Genomic DNA, 20,439 nt, shown 5'->3' on the forward strand with positions numbered 1-20,439 from the left:
CATTAATCACATATCCAATAAGATGTTAAACTGCTTTATTAATTATAATAAACTAGCATTCATTTGGAGTTATCTAAAATCATGAGAATAGTGACAGTTTGGGTTTATGTTTTCAGGAATATTGCCATCTAATAAAAAAGGAACAAAAAGCTAGTATTAACTATCTAGAGGAGCCAGAGTTTGGCCTAATGGTAGAGTGCTTGCCTAGCATGCACAAAGACCCAGGTTCGGTTCCTCAGTACCACATACATAGAAAAAAAACCCAAAAAGTGGTGCTGAGGCTCAAGTGATAGAGCTCTAGCCTTGAGAAAGTCCAAGGACAGTGCTCAGACCCTGAGTTCAAGTCCAGAACTGGCAAAAAAAAGCTATCTAGAGATTCTTCTTACATTTTGGATTTATTATTCTCTGATATTACCAGATAATCTATAATTTATGTAAAATGCCCCTCTTTATTATTTGTTTATTACCACAATCAGTTCCCAGGTTATTATTGTGAGTAAAACTCAGAAAGATTCATCTTACTCTTCAGGAACCAATAGAGTAACTCATATTAACTAATCAGTCATCTAGATGATAGAAGACTTGGTGAAATATGGTTAGATATGTAATATATGTAACTAATTGTTATAAGTCATGCAACTTGGTAATGATGGACTTGGTGAGCAAAGGAAAAGGCATAACTTTTGCACTTTTTTGGTACAATGTATAGATGCTAATGTTTGCTGAGATGAGAATAATGAAAGAGGATCAGATTTGGAAGAGCAGGGAGAAAGTGAGGCTCATGAGTTTGTTTACCATCTTGATTTGGAGATGGTTTTAGTCTATAAAAGCAATTATCAATAGGCAATCATTTTCACTAGTTTGGAGCATGGAGGAGAAACTGGGGTGGAAAAATCTGCATTTAGACTGCCTTTGATGGCTGAGTGTATGTAAGATGGGCTAGGGCTGGAGGAGCCACAACCCTTAATGACCAGGTAGAAGAAGATATGAGTTGGCCATGGGAAGATGTATGAGGAAATCTGAGTGTGTGCATCATCCTACAGGATAGCAGAACAAATGGTAAGTTAATACTGTTCAAAGCAGCTGGAAGACTGAATCAGTTGAAAACTGAGAAATGTTATTTGATTCTTCTAATGATTGAGAGCTATTTTGAAGATGATGAGCATGGTTGAGGAGTGAGTAGAAGTGAGACATTTTTGATGATTTCTAAGACAGCAAATGTGCATTGTTACATTTTGATTTTGGAAAGCAATATCACAAATAATAATGTTGCAGAAGTAAACTACATTCATTTGTACAACCTACCTATTTGCTGTACCCAACTGTTCAATAATTGCATGAGACTGCAATAAAATTAGGTGAGATGGTAAGAACTTGCCATGCCTGTGAAGCTACATGGGGACTCTAGGAGTTAACACTGTTTTCAAAATTCTGCCAGCCCCTTCATTCTGTATACAGATGCTTGGATAATGGTGTCAGGCACTCTGGGCAGTTACAAGCTATGAGCTAATACTTAGTCAGCATTTGGGCTGTGTCCACGGATGAGATTGTATTGATATCTGTAGATACATCCTACCACTTCTTCCTGTCCATTGACACCTGCAGAAGCTTTTTTATCTGGACTTATTCCTTTGAGTTGTTTCTACGTTTGAGCATCTGTCACTTGTCTTGAAACCAAGTTTATGCAAATTCTTTGATGATAGATTCCACAGCTCTCTGAGAAGGGGCTCTGGGCATGCTGTAAATGTGAGTTTTAGGAAGAAAGTGGCCGACTCTCTCCCAGCTGCTTCTTGCCACTTGTAATTTGTACTTTCTCTATTACAGAAGTCAGTCTGTTCTGAACCAGCTAGTCACCTCGATGCTGAATATTTTATTTACCATCTGGCGGGTAGCAAAGCTCAGAACATGTGTATGGACCAATAATGCTCCTGACCATGGTCTAGCAATCCTGAAAAGGTCATTGCTGCTCTTCATGCCTGGTAGGCACCAGTGGTCCCTCACAGGGGCCTTTCCTAATTTTTGGAAGTAAGGAGAATAAATTCTTTGGACAGAAACAGCTGAAGGAGATGTCTGCCCTTTGTGCCCAGACATTAAGGTGGCCACAGGCACTTCTAAGAGTTCTTTTGCCGCTCAGCTCCTCTTTCCCTTCCTTCCCAAGCTCATACCAAATCTTTTCCTAGGTCTCAGGAAATCGTTGACTCTATAATGAATAAGTGATTCCAGTGGAGACTCCATAATGCCATCTCCCCTTGCCTTGCCTTGCCTCTGCATCAACCAGATCCTCACTTTTGAAAAGGAAGATTAGAAAGCATTTTTATATTGTTCAGGACAAAGCATCCTATCAAGGTTCAAAGTGCTTCTCATTTCCACCATCTCCTTTGCAAATACAAATATTTCCAGGAGGTCTCTTTACATTTGGTTCTTCATCAGACTACAGTAGCAATTCTTTCATGGAAGATAGAAGTCCCTTCACCATTACTCAAGAGAGAGGTGATCTGTAGAAAGAGGTCTTGCAGCCAGTGCCCTCTACCACTTTTTTCCCTCTTTAATGCATTGGATGCAGACTTTTCTTCTATCAAGTGTGTAATGATAACTTACCCTGTGGAGTATTGTGAAGGATGAAATAAGACAAGTGTAGACAGTGCTTCAGAGATTAGACATCATCAGGGCACTTGATCTTCCATAGAGATCTGGGAGGCCTGGCAAAGAACATCCTACTTTCTGCAGTTCTACTGGTTCCAACTTATAGGGACTGAAAAGCAAGCGATTTCTCCCTTTATGTAATAAAACATGTAAAAGCATAGCTTTATATATACTATATAGTATGCATAATTATGAACTAAGAATGAAATATTATCATTTATTATTTAAAATAAAATGCTAATTATAATTAAAGCTAACATCCATTGTTTATCACAACTGATTGCCAAGTTTGACAAATACAATTTTACTTAATCTTCACCACAGCCCTAGGAGTTATATCTAGCATGTTACAGATGAGGACATTGAGCTACAAGAACATACGCAATGCGGCTAGATACAATGATGTAGTAGAAACCAGATGTGAAATTCACACCCTGTAGTCACACATGTGTCACCACTGTGCTCTTCTGCCTTGCTAATCCCTAGCTCTTATTTTCAGTTGAGCATCTTTTTAAAGAGCAGGAAGCCAAAGTTTTCATAAAATTTCTCATTTGTTCCTTTAAATGCAGGAAAATTCTTATTAAAATATTATGTCAAATACACAAAATGCCGAAGTGACCCCAAGTGAGCAAGAGTGGCAAGTGGTGGCTGATTTAATTTCTGCTTGCATATGTGTTGGATGTGATTGTCCACAGTGATCATTCCTTTGATTTTTCACTAGGAAACACAACCTTATGGCTAACACAAGCCATGCAAGAATCTTGCATGTCTGATGTATGTATGCTTGTATCCATATCCATATACACACGCACATGTAAAAGATGTTTCTGCATGCACGCACTAATCTGTGTGCACATGGAAAATGCACAGTGCATATGCATGTACACACAGGTACAGCTGCACATATATGTTCACTCTGCACACACACACATACATGTGTGTTATATAAGTGTGTACACATGTATATAAACACATCTGAGTGCATGTATGTGTATGTGCATGTGTGTGCCTTAGTGTGTGTACTTAGGTATATTTGCATGCATGTACATGTGCAGGCTATTGTTTCATTTGTTGAAATATTTTTCCCACTACATTGGTCTCTTCTCTTCAGCCATAAACCATACTGCAAAAAGCTCATGAGGTGTAAGGATGGACTGGCCACTTATTTAGTAGATGTGTTGATCCCAACTCTACAGATAAGGACATGTACTTAGAACAGGTACAGTACTAGCTCAGATCACAAAGCAGGGATTTGAGAATGTGATTCAGATTTCAGCACTAGAGCTGAAATTAATGAATGATTCTAATTTTGGAAGTGCTGCATTCTAAAAATTCAGACATGTATAGTTGACTCTGGTAAAGAAGTTCAGACATTGGCCGCTACTACAAGCCCTGGTTCTTTTCCAAAAGAAAGTCCATGGGTCCTGGCTTTGTGTATTTTGCTTCTTGGGAATTTCATTGAAATGTAGATTTTGATTCAGCAGATGTGGGATGGGCCTGATATTCTGCATTCTAATCAGCACCCAAGGGACAGTGACGCAACTGGTCCTGAGCCACACTCTGAATACAGGTTGTAGGGTAATGTGCATTTTTACTTACACTGCTACTGCCAAGTGATATCATTGTACCCATTATCCTCTCACCAGTAAGATACCTTGCTTAATTTCCACGTCTTCTCATAATATTCCAGAATAACCACATTACATTTTGTTTTGTTCAATCTGATAGGTGAATTGTGGTATCTAGCTTAAAATTTTTATTTTGAATATTTTAAACAATTTAAATGTTCTTAGATATATTTACTAGCCATTTATATTTGCTCTTTATTTAACTGTCTTACTTTTTACTTTTTAAAAAATTTATTGTAAAGGTGATATACAGAGGAGTTACATTTCCTTTTGAACAGTGTCACCTTCTCCCTGATTCCCACATTTTTCCCCTCCCCACTCCTCTCCTCATTAAATTAGGTAGTTCATTTCCAACATAATGTCTAATGAGTTTCACTGTGGAATTGGTTCACCCTTTGTCCTGCCATTTCTGTGCTTCCCTTCCCCTCCTCATATCATATACACATATTCAAGACAAAGGGTACAAAAATAAAAAAACAGCTACAGAAAGGAATAAACCAAAGAAAAATGAAAGAAGAAAATGAACTGCACATGGTACAATAAAAAAAAACTCTTTAAATTTCTTGGAATTCATTTTGCTAAGTAAGCATCATTTCATGTGATCTTAGGCCCATAGCTATTGAGCCCTTTTGATCCTCGCCTAAGAATATCCTTCTTTGTTTTCACTGTGTGAATGTTTAGACTACTATTATTAATCATGTCCAGGTATGATTATTTTTATTTTAATATCCATTAAGTTTACATGTAAATCTATAGGCATATTCTAGTTATTACAAGTGAGGGAAACCATGTAGCCAATATTTATATGGGTCTGGCTTACTTTGCATAAGTTTTTCTAAGTCTTTCCATTTCCTAATGAATGGGGCAATGCCATTCTTTCTGATGTCAGCATAGAATTTCATTATATATATATATATATCACATTTTCTTGATTGATTCATCCATTGAGGGACATCTGGGTTGATTCAATATCTTGGCTATTGTAAAGATCAACAGGGTCATGCTAGTGGCTTTAGTGTAGCCTGGTTTGTGACCAATTGGATAGATACCAAGAAGTGGGATTGCTGGGTCACAGAGGAGCTCTAAGTTTAGCCGTCTGAGGAACCTCCATACTATTTTCCAGAGTTGAACAAGTTTATATTCCCACCAACAGTGTAGTAGTGTTCCTTTTGGACTATATCCCTCCCACCTCCAGAATGTGTTATTGTTAGTTTTCTTGATAATGGCCATTCTAATTGGCATGAGGTGGAATCTCGATGCTGTTTTCATTTACATTTCTTTTACAGCAAGAGATGTTGAATACCTCTTTATGTGTCTATTGGCCATACTTAAATCTTCTTTGGAGAAGTCACTCTTTAAATTGTATTCCTCTTTTCTTGGCCCCCTTTTCCATATGGATAGTTTTGCCCTACTTTATTGGTTTTATATGAATTTTTTATATACTCTGGGTATCAACTCTTGGCTTGTTAATCATTTGCAAATATTTTCCTCCAGCAGAGCTGTCCAGTGGTTGCATGGCAATGGAACTGTTCAGGCTTGTACAGGCACTTGTTAGGATACAATTTGGTGTCTCCACAAAGGACTCATACCTTTCTCTTTCATCTTACTGTATCAGGTAAGTTCTTTTCCCTACCATATTATAGTCGCTTATTTGTTGACTTCCTTCATTAAACGGAGGTAGAGCAGAGATGTGGTCTGTGAGTTATCTCCGGATCACTGGTAGACAGCAATGAGTCTAGCACCGGATAGACTCTCAGAAAATGTTTAGTGAATAACTAAGTGGCCAGAGATGGGCTAGTTACAGGAATCTAATCAGGATTTGCTCACAAATTGCTTTGGGTACTTGCAAAAGATAAAAGAGGGGAGAGGAGCAAGGCTTAAATCAGTATCTAGTAGTTAGAGAAAAGCTGTTTCTGGATGACCGGCCTTCTCTTATTTACCGTTTAGATACATGTTGCTCAGAAATAGTAACAAAGGCCTTAAATACTTAATACGCCTTAATTCGTCTGATGCTCATGAAATATCATGAGATGGATATTATTGCTGTTATTCCCATCTTGCAGTTGAAGAAACTGAGGCACAGAGCAGTTAAGAATTTGCCCAAAGTCTTGTAGGTTATAAATGACCTAGGGTATAAACCCAAGTTTAACTCTGTGCTTAATATCAACACATGAAAACACCAGCCCTGATACAAAGAAGATACAAAAAAAGACAGTCCTTTCCCCGCTCACCCTTTTTCTCATAAAAATACGCCTTTTCTGTCAATATTACCTCAGACCTGGCTGAATCCAGTATTGGGCTTCCCTAACTCTTATTTCTGAATTCAGCATCCATCCTTGCTGGAAGCCAAACAATCCTTGTTCCCTTAGGAATCTGATGCTCACTTCCAGCATTGCAGCCAGCCCATGGGCTGAGGCTATCCAAGATCAGGACTTAGTTGTTTTTGTTGTTGTTTTTCCCCACTTTATCCCCTCCAAGTTCTAATGAGCATCTCTAGACCCAAGGCTTTGCATCATGCTGCCATCTGGTGGAGACTGATGAACACTGACAAACCACTCTAGGGAGCGGACTCCAGCCATTAGTGGACAATAATGGTTCGCTATGACCTGAGAGTCATAGTACCCACTCAGAAGGCAATGGATTGGTGATTGTGCTCCATTAATGGTTGGCTTTTCCCAACCCCAATGTCATTTTGAAAGATGGCTTTGAGGAGGATGTGTGGCGATACATCCATGTAAGAAGTCCTACTTAGCAGAAGAACAGCAGCCTCCCTAATATAAAAGGTAAACAATATCCAAAAGCTGTATTGTGCAGCCCTCTTAAGAAATTTCAGCCCTTTTGTGCATTATCTAAGGTACCAATTTCCTCTTGTGGGAGGAGTACAAGGAGATTCTAGATTCCAATTCTCAGAAAAAGTTTAAAGAGCTTTTTTTTTTTTTTTTTTTTTTTTTTTTTTTTTTTTTTTTTAGAGTCGCTGCCTCTTTGTGATTAATTTCACTTCTGGTAACATCAGGCAGTCTTTTGCAGATTCTGCTAGGGGAGAGAACAGATATCATTCAGTAAATAAACCACTGTTAAACAGCAGGCTGTATTTAAAGGAAAGGTGAGGAAACACTCAGGTTAGATCAATGATCTAGCTAGAGAGTCAGGAACATCTCACAGTTTAAGGATAATTGAGTAGTTCAGAAGAGAAACCCATACTGAAACTATAAAACTTAGATTGTATCTATAGGTCTCTAGTAAACTGGCAGTGTCTGGGGCGAGTGATCATTCAGACCAAACCTCGGGGAGCTTGGTAAATACTTGTTAGACTGAATGCAACTGAACTAAAAATTGGAAAGAAAACAATTTAGCTAAGAGGTCTTGTGCAAGCACTAACTCTTCTTTTGTTTGTTTGCCAGCCTTGGGCTTGAGCTTTTTTTTTTTGCCAGTCCTTGGACTTTCTCAAGGCTAGAGCTCTACCACTTGAGCCTCAGCACCACTTCTGTTTTATTTTTTTCTATGTATGTGGTACTGAGGAATCAAACCAGGGTCTTCATGAGTGCTAGGCAAGCACTCTATCACTAGGCCAAACTCCTGGCCCCGCATTTACTCTTTTCTAACCAAGAGCTCTGCAAAAGCTTTCTGGGAAGAGTCTTTGTACTTCTCCCTTTCCTTATTTATAATCATGGGATTGGGGGGAGGGTCTTGCATAGAAAATTGAGACACTTGGAGGAACCATTACCTGGGGAACACCAGCCTTATGACCTGGGGAACACCAGCCTTCCATTTAAAAAATCTTATCAACCCATGCACTACTGATGGCAAAGACAGACATTATGTATGCATCAAGAGCCAATGTGCTGGAGTCTAGTTAGCACAGCTGAGATAGCTGAGTCTCTTGCCACACACTATAGCTTTTAGTTTCTGTAAATTCCAGTAGGTAGGAGAGAGAATTGATATTGCTCAATAGGGAAACCAAATATTGTCAAACCTCAGAATGCAATTGAAGAAGCTATGTTTAGGCCTAAATGGAGGAAACATATCCTGGGACCCTACTAAGTAGACAGAGAACCTACTATGTGTCCTTCCCTAAGCTCATTCTAGTGTCATCTTTCATCTAATCTTCACTATCGATTCTTCAGCAAGGTGTTACTTTTACATGATATATGGTAGAAATGGGGCCCTATCAATGTTTTGAACCTTGTGTCCCAGTTTCCCATAACTTACAATGCTGGAATAGGCTGGCTGAATGTTTAACGAGTATTCTTTGCATTGGTCAGCTCAGGCCTGCAATGTTTCAGAGAGGAGAGCCTGATTTGCATTCTCTTTGGTGTTTTGTTACATTTGGGTCCTCTGCAGTCACACATGATCTTAGAGGTTCAAAATCGAGGGTCACACACTTTTGAACCTTTTCTTTTTTAACTTGGAGATTGCTTTCTGTTCCCAATAACAACCTGGAAAATAAAGTCTTGTCTTCTCTGTCCAGTCTTGCAGTGGTTTAGGAAGATCCTGGGAAGAGCTGAACTTGCAAGGCTCCTCCTAGAAAGAGTGCAAAGGACTACCCAGGTTTACACCCTTACCTCAGCTGTGTTCAGGGCATTGCTGGAAGCCAGGGCAGCCTGGAGAAAGCACCCTTCCCCTGGGTGCTGAATCATGCTTGCAGGAGGGTTAAAGAAGAGACACGTTTTTCCTTCCAAGAGGTAGGCAGCACATTTTTCTGCTTTCAACTTTTTTTTTAAACAAGGAATTGTACACATTTTCTCTCTCATGACTGTGTCACACACATACATGTGATCCTCTTCTTCCAAGTCCACTGCTCCTCCAGCTAGGGGTTAAATGGTCCATGTCCTTTGTGGCTTGTACTTGGGAGTTTTTGTCAGCAAAGCCCTGGCTGAGGGAGGGGTCCTTGGATGAACAAGCCATAAATTGTCCCTTATTAGATTTTTTTGTTCTCTCTCTCTCTCTCTCTCTCTCTCTCTCTCTCTCTCTCTCTCTTTCTCTCTCTCTCTCTCTTTCTCTCCCTCCCTTCCTCCCTCCCTCTCCCCTCCTTCCTCCTTCTCTCTTTCCCTCTTTTTTCTCCCCCTAAGTACCACTGGTTGAAGTGTCAACATATAAGAGACTATACCTGCAGGCTGCTTTTCCACCAGGATAAAAACACTGCAATTTGCAGATGGAGTAAGGAAATCTGTTTTTTAAAGTCTTTGTGTAAAGAATTCTGCCCAGATGCTTGGAAATGGTGATGAGTTGAAGGTAGGGATATGGAGCCCCATTTCCCATGACAAACAACGTGTGTAGGCAGACTGAGCAGTTCAGAGGCCCATTTCATTCCTGTGCAGTGTCCCCATGCACTTGGAATGAGCTGGTCCTATATGAATGATAACTGAGAACATGGTCTTGCTCTGGGAACTAGGTAGGCAAAACCTTGGGGATGGGGGTAGGCTAGAGAGATGATGGGAGGACAGATGATCGGATATATCTTGTAAGCCACCCATGCTCCTTGGGAGAGTTTCCCAGAAGGCTTGGCTCCTCAGATATTTGCCAAATCTGGGGACACAAAGCCAGCAAAAAAGAGGACAGAGTGCAGAGGGCAGAATAGAAACCAATGTGAGGCCAAGGAGGGCCTGGACACACAGGTCTTGGTTTCTCTACACGGGGGCAATGGTAAAAGGGTGGAATCAGTCTAGCGGAGGTGGGGGTCTGCATGAGACGCCTATGGCCAGAGCAGATGAGGGAGGGTGTCCAGACGCACGACCTCCAGGAAACCAGTTTCCTGGACAAAAGCAAGAGATGGACATCCCCTAGAAGCCGGGCCTCAAGGCTTGCTGTCGCCACTGGCAGCAGGAAACCAGGTCCCGGGAAGCCAGTGCGGGCTTGGGTGGAGGCTCAGGCGCGTCCCAGGAGGCGGGAGCTGGGGCGGCGGACAGGTGGGGCCCCGAGGTCCGTCTCCGCCCCCATACGCTCTCCTCGTTGGTCGGTGGCCGCCCAGCCCCAGCCCCTCTCCGGAGCCCGATTGGTGGCGGCGCTTGTCTCTCCGAGGGGGCCGGGCCGCGCTGTTCCGCGGCTTTCCCCACCGCCGCCGCTGCCGCCGCCGCCGTCCTCCTAGCTGCGAGGCGGGCGGGTCGGATCGCCCAGGCGGCCGGCGCCTGGTGATGGGAAGCGGCGCGGCCGCCGACCCAGGCACTGGCAAAGTTTCCCAGACGTGCGTATCGGGCCGCTCACCTCCGGGCCGCCCGTGACTGCTCTCGGAAGCGCTTAGGGATTTTCAATTTGGAAAAGAAAAAAAAAATTCACCCCGTTTTCTTTGTCAAGCGCTCTCGGTCCGGGTGGCCAGCGGAGAAGCTGCAAACTTGGGCAAGGTGGCTCCACAGCCAAAAGACCCGGCTTTGGAGAATCCCTGGACTCGGGCGCTGGGGTGCCCAGCGGCCCAGGCATACTAAGTTGTGAGTGTGTGTGCGTGTGTGTGTGCGTGTGTGTGTGTGTGTGTGTGTGTGTGTGCCTGGGAGTCGGAGCGCACAACGAGGAGGGGAGCCCCAGAGCTCTATATGGAGGAGAGAGCTCAGAATGGTTTGCACCAGGAAGACCAAAACTTTGGTGTCCACTTGCGTGATCCTGAGCGGCATGACCAACATCATATGCTTGCTCTACGTGGGCTGGGTCACCAACTACATCGCCAGCGTGTATGTGCGGGGGCAGGAGCCGGCGCCCGACAAGAAGCTGGAGGAAGACAAAGGGGACACTCTGAAGATTATTGAGCGGCTGGACCACCTGGAGAATGTCATCAAGCAGCACATCCAAGGTACGGGCGCTCTGGGACACTGAGGCCGCCCACCGGGGTCGGGAGTTCCGGGCTCTGCACCGGCTGCGCTCGGGCTAGTGCGCCTCGCTCTGCTCCGCCGACAGCCCGGCTCCGCCGCGGTGGTTGGTGGTGGTTGGCGGGGAGCTCTGGGGTCCCCTCTAGTCTGTGTGCGAGATCCTCCGTGCCTGCGGCCCTGCGCGCTTCCCCGGGGCACACGTGTGTGCGTGGGGCTGCACGCACCGGGTGTGCTGCTCGTTGTCGCTATGGGGGCGCGCTGCGCACGTGTCCCAGTATGCGTGTGACTTTGGGGCTGCTTGCTCGCGCGCTCACGGAATCGCACACAAGTCCAGCTTGGAGTGGGTTTGAGTGTGTACACGATGTTTGTGCGTGTACAACAGAAAGAACGAGGCCGCAATGAGGGACGGGCCGGCAGCTCGCGCGACCCTAGCCATTGCCATTGAAGACCTTCAAGCTTCAGGACCAGCCGGGCTAGGAAGATTGCATCGCTCCAGCTCCGGCCCCCCAACCTGGCTGGGCTTGGACTGGATGCGTTTGGGGATGCAAGGCAGGAGAGGGATGTGTGTGCGTCGATAGAGGTCTTTATCTCCACCAGGGTTCACTCATGCAGGACTCTCCTAGGAGCAGGTGTCAAACCCAGGACGCGCTGGAGCTTGAGCTGGGTGGGTCCACCGCGGTGGCGCCTCCCCCAAAGAGTCCCGCGGGTGGGACACGGAAGGCCAATCCTTCTGGTAGCTCCATTCCTAAGCACACGGAATGGTGTGGGAGCAGCAGTGGGACCCACGGGACTGACCCTGGTGTCCAGTGCTTCTTGGAGTAGGTGTGCTAGGCCAACCCGGGTCCAAAGAAGGATTGGAATTTGGGGTGCTTTCATGCGGTTACCTGGCAGGATGAGTTGTGAGGTGTCAGAGGAAGGAATGGAGTTATCACACACACACACACACACACACACACACACACCCCTCCCTTCTTTTCCATCATCTCTCTCAGCACCCCCTACTATCTTAATAGACAAGTGAGCTTCTCTTAAGCATAAGGCCAAGGCTAGTTCACCTCTAAGCCCAGCAGCACTCACTCTCACCCTTCATACTTCTTTGGTAACATTGGTCTGCCCCAAGAGCTTTCTCTTGTTTACTTGGGGGTGTCTGGCTTCCAGCCCTTGCACTTGCTGTTCTTGCCACAGAAGGAATGCACTCTGTTAATATCTGGCCTGCTTCCCCATGTGGCTAGAGTAGTTCCTTCCCTGGAAGGCCCCAACAGGTTCAGGCAGTGAATGTTGCCATCTCTGCCCATTGTACTTCCTGATCAATGAGTTTAAATCAAGCCATGGCATTGGCACTTTGCCCAGAAGTGAGATCCTGGCAGCTTCTTCCTCAAGCCTGCTTTTGCCTGTCAATTCGGCATATCACGTGGTCTATCTCCCAGTGCCTGTTGCTGCTATTTCTTGTCATTTTCCATCCCCTTGGACCTGGATTGACAATTCATAAGCACCAGGAGGACACAGATCCCCTTGGGCTGTTTACAGTGTTCACTGAAGACACAAGGCTGTGCCTGGAGTGGACATTTCCAGTTTGCCCACTGATTTGGAGAGGTTTCCATTCACATATGTGTGTGTCTGTGGGATTCTCTCGTGCTTTTCCATGTGGTCAGGGAGGAGGCTGTGATTGGGGAGGTACTGAGGCGACATCCTGAGTTTGTGAGCTCAGCACAGAGCCAGCCCTGTCATGTGGAAGGTGGACCAAGTCACAGGGTTTATAAGGCCTTGTGTGAAAACTAGTACAATGTTTTAGAAGAAAAGAACCTTTTTGATTTTTCTCCCAGGAAACCTTATGTGCTTTTCAGTTCTTGCAAATGCATAACTGGGAAGAATTGAGGAATATGAGTGATAAAAGATAGCAATATCCTTAAAGCACATATTGGTCTAGTTCTTTCATACATGTGCAGTGAAGGTGCACAGATATTAGAAATAATTGAATTCAGGACAGAAGAATGAAAGCTATCATGCACAGTGTGTGTGTGTGTGTGTGTGTGTGTGTGTGTGTGTGTGTGTGTGTAGGGGCAGGTGGAATAAGGGCTTGGCAAAGACTAGATAGGAGGCAGGCAGGGGTTATTGGTTGGTTTTATATTGATGGTATGGCAATGACTGACAGCTCTCTCCAGGATTACTGCCTGGTTCAGAGCTCAGGTGAGGGCAGAACATGGGAAAGGACAATAAGATGTGACACCAGAACTTGACAACATGGGCCAGTCTTATGTACAATCATATGCAAGATTGTCACAATCCTGCTGGTCAGTAGTGACTAGTAAGTTATCTGTTAATTAGTAGTGTCTTTAGAAAATCCATTGAGCATTGCTTCTCCAAAATGACTATGGGGTAATAAGAGTAGAAAGTCATACAGTAGCTATTAGGTGCCAAGTCCTATTCCAAGAGCTATGCATATGCTGATTTAGTTACTTCTCACAATCTTATGTACCAGGTGGTATTAGCTCCATTTTACAGATTAGGAAGCCAAGGCTGGGAGTGAGGTGGTATTTGACTTTTCCTAGTCAAACCATACAGCACTACAGCTTGAGTGTGTGTGTGTGTGTGTGTGTGTGTGTGTGTGTTTGAGACAAGGCTCACTATGTAGTCTGGGATGACCTTAAACTTGTGATCTTCCTGTCTCTGTCTGACTTCTGAGTGCTGGAATTATGGGCATGCAGCATTACACCCAGTTATTATCATTACTTTTAATGTATAAAGAAAAGAGGTTTGTTTTGGGTCTCTCCGATGTGGAGGTTAGGAAGGTGCCAGCATCTGCCAGACTTCCTTTTTTAGAGACTATGTTCTTAGACACACATTGTTTCCCAAGAGGGCTGGCTGGACACAGCAGGAGGAGGCAGGAGTGCTGCCTTGGTACATATCATTGGGATGGAAGAAATGGATGTCAGAGGGAAAGGCCTCAGAGGATAACAGAAGGGTGACACTTCCTGTTTGGAGATATTGTCAGTAGACAAGTGCTCTGACTGTTTGGTTCCATGAGGAAGGCAGAGGCCACATTCGCTTACCTAATGCTTGTGACCACCCAGGACACCCACTTTTGTGTATCTACACAGAGAGTAGATACCAGATGGATAGTGGATGAATGAATGAGCAACAGGGCCGATGAACAGCACACCAATTAGCCATAATGAAAGTGTTGCCATTCTCCAAAGGATCTGTTTTGCTTTAGAGTGTTGCTCAGGCTCCATTGCTACCCCCCACCCCCATTCAAAAGGAAACTTGTCCTGGAAACTGCAAATGTCACAGAATGCTCAGCAGGGTGTTCAATAGGACTTGCAATTAGAAGAGGCTTTGGATCGTCACCCTAGAGATCTGTTCCAGTCATTGCTGAAAGTTTGTTTTCCTCTTGGGGATTGCAGTGATATTTCATTTTAATTTGTTTTCTGATTGAATGATTTAATTAGATGGCATTGGGGAATCTCTTGGGAATGCAAATTGTATTGTTGAGGGTTTTTTTTTTTGACGAGTCTATGTGAAATGATAAGCTGGATAATTTCAGATTCTGAAACCTAGTATCTTGATGATCTGAAAGCACAAGTAAGACTTACTTTGAGATTGTGAAGGGCTGAATTTGTTTGAAGAAGTCTGGGAGTTAGAGAACTTGGAAAAGAGAAGTATTCATTTTCATTTGGAAAGTCAAGAAAAAACAAATGCATTTCTTCTTACTTGATTGGTAACTTTTTGAATCTGTAAAATAATGTGCTAATGTTTAAAAAATATTTTTTAAAGTACAAGCTTACCATGATCTTATGGTATCTATTCGCAAAGTTGAGCACTTGCAGTTTAGCTCACTTCTCTCCACAGATGAGGTCACCGTTGACATGGAATTTTACATTCTGCCCTTTCCACTTTGCTTTCTGCTAGAAGCATTGTGTTTCATGCTTGCTATGCAGTTGATTGGTTCCGAGTTTGTGTCATGGGGACCTCACATGTGCCAGACCCTGCACTGGGGAGGGCAGGAGTTACTGGGGTACTGGTGAACCACTCTTTGCCTTATTGTAACTGAGCTTGTTTTCTAAGAACAAAGCTGTTCAGTGTGGTTGGACTTTGAGTTAGTTAGCCACAAGACTGGCCATGCATACATGTATACATGTATGCATGAAATGCTTTCAGCATTACTCACAATATACATCTAATGGCCCATATTTTCCCATTTTGTTTTTTACTATATATATATCCACATATATATATATTAGTTTTAAAGGGGATTTGATTATGACATCTCCATATATGCATAAAATTTAGACCTTGGCCAAGGACAGTACAGTACCATTTACAAGGTATTATATCTTATCCTACCCTCACCCATTTATCTAGTCCTATTTACCCTTACATTCTCTCCTCCTCCCTTCCCTGTTAGAACCTGTCCCCCAAACAGAAGCTATTTTACATTCCTGTCATTCATTTTTGAGGACTAGATTCTACACATATAAGAGAGAACTTGCCAGGCTTGTTTTTCTCCGTCTTTTGTCTCCTGATGTCAGGCTAAAGCTCTGTGTTTGTAGTTGGCCTGCCCCCTGCTTTCCTCTCTTCCATGTACAGACCACTCCCACAATGTCCTGTCTATGAACTTTGATTTCTCTTCTGTTTGAAATTATCAACAATCTCAGTGGAGGAGCCTCCATTTTCATGATTTTTGGTTTCATCTTCTGTGATTTTGCTGACATGCTTGTTTGTTTTGTCATTTCACTAGATTGTATAAAGCATAGTTACTACCTTGTATAAAATGTTTAAATTCATTTTCTTAGGAATATCCTTTCTCATCTTTTCACCAGTCAGATTTTCCCAGTTTACGTATTATGTAATCAAATTATGCAGTTACACTGACAAATCCAAACAACAATAAGCACGTTTGTGATAGACCCTATAGGTAGTGGAAAGTGCATAACCCGTCGATAGTCAGGAGATGTGAACAGGGTAGTAGAGAAAAGTCCTTACAGGGCAAAAGCACCATGGTGTTTATTTTGCAGAAGAAATGGAAAACATGTTTAGCCTGCACAGTTGTGTGGAGGATCTTTATGTATTTTTAATGATGGCATAGTATTCCATCAGTAATATACCATTGTTCTTTTGCCCACTTCCCTATCATGCACACGTGTTTTGCTCTTATACTAGAGGGGAAATGGATATTTTTCCCTCACTTTTTTCTTTTGAATTGCCTTTAGGATATATTTCCAGAAGTTACCATAACCAAAGAATATGAAAACCTTTTCTAAAGGCAAACATTTATTCATAGCCACTGACAATGTAGTATTGTGCCAGTGTTTGGAGGCTGGTAGGTTTGGGTATTATTATTCAGAGTTTTCTGAGAAATGGAATCACTATGGGAGACTCTTGCCTTTCTATCTGTATTCTTATATTACTATGGATCCAACATGATCCCTGCACTATCTGCCCTGCTTATTTTCACCTGTGAGACTGTTGTTCTCTTGGACATTCAGTGCCTTGTATGTATTTACATATGCTTTTGTAATTTTTTTTGGCCAGTCTGGGGCTTGAGCTCAGGGGCTGAGCACTGCCCTTGGACCTTCTCAAGGCTAGAACTCTACCACTTGAGGCACAAAACCACTTCTGGCTTTTTGCTATGTATGTGGTACCGAGGAATTGAACCTGGGCCTTCATTCATGCACTCTACCACTAGGCCAAACTCCAGCCCCCGCTTTAGTAAATTTTATAATAAAGATATACACTGGGTGTTGGTGGTTTACACCTGTGATCTTTACTACTCAGGAGGCTGAGATCTGAGGATCACAGTTTGAAGCCAACCCGAAGAAAGAAAAGCTTTGACTCTCATCTCCAGTTAATCCCCCAAAACCTGGAAGTGGAGCTGTGGCTCAAGAGGTAGAACATCAGCTTTAAGTAAAAAGGCCCAGGAATATTAGCTAGGCTCTGGTTCAAACCCCAGAACCTCCCAACCCCCTACATCCATCTCACTCCCCATAAAGTAAGATATACGTTATGTTCAGATATATAATATCACATGCATAATACTTGTTTTAAATAGTTTCAAACTATGTGTGTCCACAGGAGCTCAAGTTTCTAGTAGGTTTGTGGGGCCTGAGAAGTAAAAGGCCCTTGGTATCTTCTTGGTTCTTTCTGTCCCTGCTCTCCCCCATTCCCAGCCAGAACAGCAACTCTTTCATCTGCTTCACTATTTGGAGTTCTGTAAAATTATCTCATTTTTCAAAAGGCCCTGCTTCTTCATAAGAAAGGTGAAAAATCATTCTTCAGAGGAGGAAGGAAAGATCAGACTGTTATATTTTGGTAAGGGATGGCAGTGGCATAAAGAATTCAACAGTGTAAACAAATCTAAAAGGAAATTGAATTCCTGGGTGGCGTTCCAATAACATCTATTTACCCTCCTGAATACCATGATTAATAATATATTGCATTATACGACTAATTTCTAAATCCATTATCTTCCTTTACTGAGTCAAGACCATCCCAACAGTGGGAGAAATGGGTTATTAGCTGCATTTTGTTTCCTGAAAGTTTATTAGGCAGATTATGTACATATTAATGTTCTCTGGTTCTGTCATAGCAGCTTGTTTATCACAATACCAGTTGTTTCTGGGCCTAACAATCAGAAATGTCCCAACGTAGCTATTTCTCAGTCCTTGTACTGTAGCTTTAGAATGCCACCTTAAATTGGCTGGAATTCTCATCTGGTCTTCAGGAGATAAGGCTTGTAAAGAACAGACTCTGATATTGGCCTAGTGCTTGGAGTTGATCTGAGGAAAGTTTGGTATTTAAGAGTAAAGCTAAGCCTGGCAATAGAGGTTCACACCTGTAATCCTAGCTACTCAGGAGAGTGAGATCTGAGGACTGGGATTCAAAGCCAGTCATAATAAAGAATGTCTTGAGACTCTTTAATTAACCATCAGAAAACCGGAAGTGGCACTGTGGTTCAAAATGGTTGAATGTAAGCCTTGAGTAGAAAAAGCAGGCACTGAGTTGAAGCCCCACATCTGAAATAAAAAGAAAAAAGAAAAAATGTAAAGCTATTTTCCATTGGATGGAGCTGTGGCATAGTGGCATATGCATTTGCACATTTCTACCACTAACAGAGGTTAATACTTTGTGTGTGTGTGTGTGTGTGTGTGTGTGTGTGTGTGTGTGTGTTGTGTGTGTGTATACTGGGCTTGAACTTGGGGCCTGGTTATTTTCCCCTAGGTTTTTTTTTTTTTTCTCCAGGATGGCACTCTACTACCTCAGACCATCACTCCAGTTCCTGCTCTTTGCTGGAACATCTCAAAGATGTTTCTGCCTGGACTGAGATCCTTAGATCTCAGTCTCCTGAGTAGCTAGGATTATAGGTGTGAGCCACCAGCTTCATCTAGCTTAAGGAGTGACACTTGGAGGGAGTTCAGTAGCAAGATGGAGTGCTGGGTCTAATTGCCTCTGTTAATAGCCCAGTACCACATCTTCCTGATGTAGAGGGACCTTGCCAAGGAATACAACTTTCCCCCATAGCCAGAGAATTTTCATTTTTAGCTAGAAGTGTGTAGGCTGTAAAATAAATGAATTCCACATTCTTTCCCACTCACTTGACATAAATTGTTATTTGCCCTTGATAAGTAGCTTGGTGTAGAAGCTCAAGGAGAATTCAGAATGAAAAGTGTTGGAGAGCCACAATGTGCTCTGCGAGGTCTGTGAAGGTCAGCTCCTGTCGCTGGGCCAGTCTGCTCTGTTCTCCAAGCCATATTTATGTGATTCTGAGCCACCTTCAAGGTTATGAAGCATCTCCACTGTCATTTCACAGGGTTCCTCTATTTCTTTCTTTCTTTCTTCCTTTTCTTTCTTTCTTTCTTTCTTTCTTTCTTTCTTTCTTCCTTCCTTCCTTCCTTCCTTCCTTCCTTCCTTCCTTCCTTCCTTCCTTCCTTTTCTCTTTTTAAGGTATTTGGAATTGAACTCAACCTAGTACTTGTTAGGGAGGCATTCTACCACTTAGGCCAGTCCACTGGTATGGATTATATATGTTGTAGAATAACACATATAACTGTGTTATATTACACGTGTTGGTTATATTTTAGTTGGTCTCTCTTTGTACTCTTGTCAGCCTGGACTGTGATTCTCCTATTTGTGCTTCCTATTGTCACTGTGGTAACAGGAGTGTGCCATGATCTGTCAGACCCTTAGACCCAGACTGGCCTTGATCCTCAATCAACTAACCTCTGTGTCTCTCAAGGCACCTTGGGTAACTAGGCAAGAAGAAAGTCTTTCAGGAGTGAGATGACTGTGCCTGGATCTAGAAGAGGAGAGTTGTTCCTACATGTTGGAGGGACATTGAAGCCAGGGGTGGGAATCTGAGTGGTTGAGGGTTGTTGGTTGGCATTTTAAATGTTTGGCTGTGCCACTTATACTGACCTCAAATAGTTTTGAAAAGCTCGCAGAGATTTGGTTATTCTTGGCTCCTATACTGGGGACCAAATCCCACTTTATCTTTGGGTTTAGAGGCTGCTTCATTCTGCAGTGCAGTGATGAGGGCACACTCTTGATGTGCCCCTTCATCACATGGGCCCTCACACACAGGGCACACAGCCCTGCGTCCTGCCATGTCCCCACATAGTGCTACTAGATTAGTATGCAAGGGAATGTGATAACCTTGAAATCTTTTTAATTTATAGAGTTAAAGTTAATCATTCATAAGCGTTGCTATTTAAATGATTATTAATGACAAATTGCCTTCCAACGGTTCCAAAGCACAGTGGGTTGTGACAATGGCTGAGAAAAAGGCTGCTTTGGAATCTTCTCTGTGGGTCTCTATGCCTTCTATAGACAGTGTGGGGTACAGTGAACTGGGACTTAAGCAAAAGGGTCTCTGGTACTGGGAATGCTAATGCTTTACTAGTCCTTCTAGCTACATGATTATGAATGCAGATATGTTGCCAGATGGCTCACCCCAGTGAAGATGTGGCTCTCTTTCTCTGCCTTCCATTCATTCTATTCTGGTTTCTGATCATTTGTTTTTGGAGGATGAAGCTAATAGTGTTAGGTAAAACTCCTAAACATCAGCTACAGTGAGATATTGAGAAGCCACAGAGAATATGAGATTGGAGCTGGCAGGTGGAAGGCCCTGGGCTGTGTTCCCTGCTACTCCTGCTACTCGTTTGCAAGGGCTTACAGAGGTTCCCAGTCAAATACTTCTCCACATAATGCCCTGGGTAGAGTGGTGCATATACCAGCCATCGTGTAATCGATGCAAAGCCCTGGGAGAAGATAAGAGTGGAGCCTCGTTCTCTAATATAATCACCCTCCAAGAGAACTCCATTGGACTCCTCTTTGAGGCCTCTCTGGAGTGTCTGGCTATTTTCCTTTCATGGCTTTTC

The 20,439-nt window shown here is 43.1% G+C and overlaps 1 protein-coding gene and 1 long non-coding RNA gene across 2 annotated transcripts in view; both read left to right on the forward strand.

Annotated features, from left to right (window-relative positions):
* Nucleotides 1–8,947, forward strand: part of LOC150053170 (uncharacterized) — a 195,847-nt gene extending 186,900 nt beyond the window's left edge. Inside the window, exons 7-8 of the long non-coding RNA XR_016538077.1 lie at nucleotides 5,769–5,886; nucleotides 8,740–8,947. This is a non-coding gene — a long non-coding RNA (uncharacterized LOC150053170). The remainder of the gene's footprint in view (nucleotides 1–5,768; nucleotides 5,887–8,739) is intronic.
* Nucleotides 8,948–10,351: 1,404 nt separating this feature from the next.
* Galnt18 (polypeptide N-acetylgalactosaminyltransferase 18) overlaps nucleotides 10,352–20,439 on the forward strand; it is a 297,982-nt gene continuing 287,894 nt past the window's right edge. Inside the window, 1 exon segment of the mRNA XM_090348146.1 lies at nucleotides 10,352–11,049. Coding sequence (XP_090204272.1) covers nucleotides 10,815–11,049 — 235 coding nt within the window. The 5' untranslated portion in view covers nucleotides 10,352–10,814.

This window comes from Megascapheus bottae, chromosome 16 (genome assembly GCF_031878675.1).
Source record: "Megascapheus bottae isolate mThoBot1 chromosome 16, mThoBot2.hap1, whole genome shotgun sequence".
Taxonomy (NCBI): domain Eukaryota; kingdom Metazoa; phylum Chordata; class Mammalia; order Rodentia; family Geomyidae; genus Megascapheus; species Megascapheus bottae.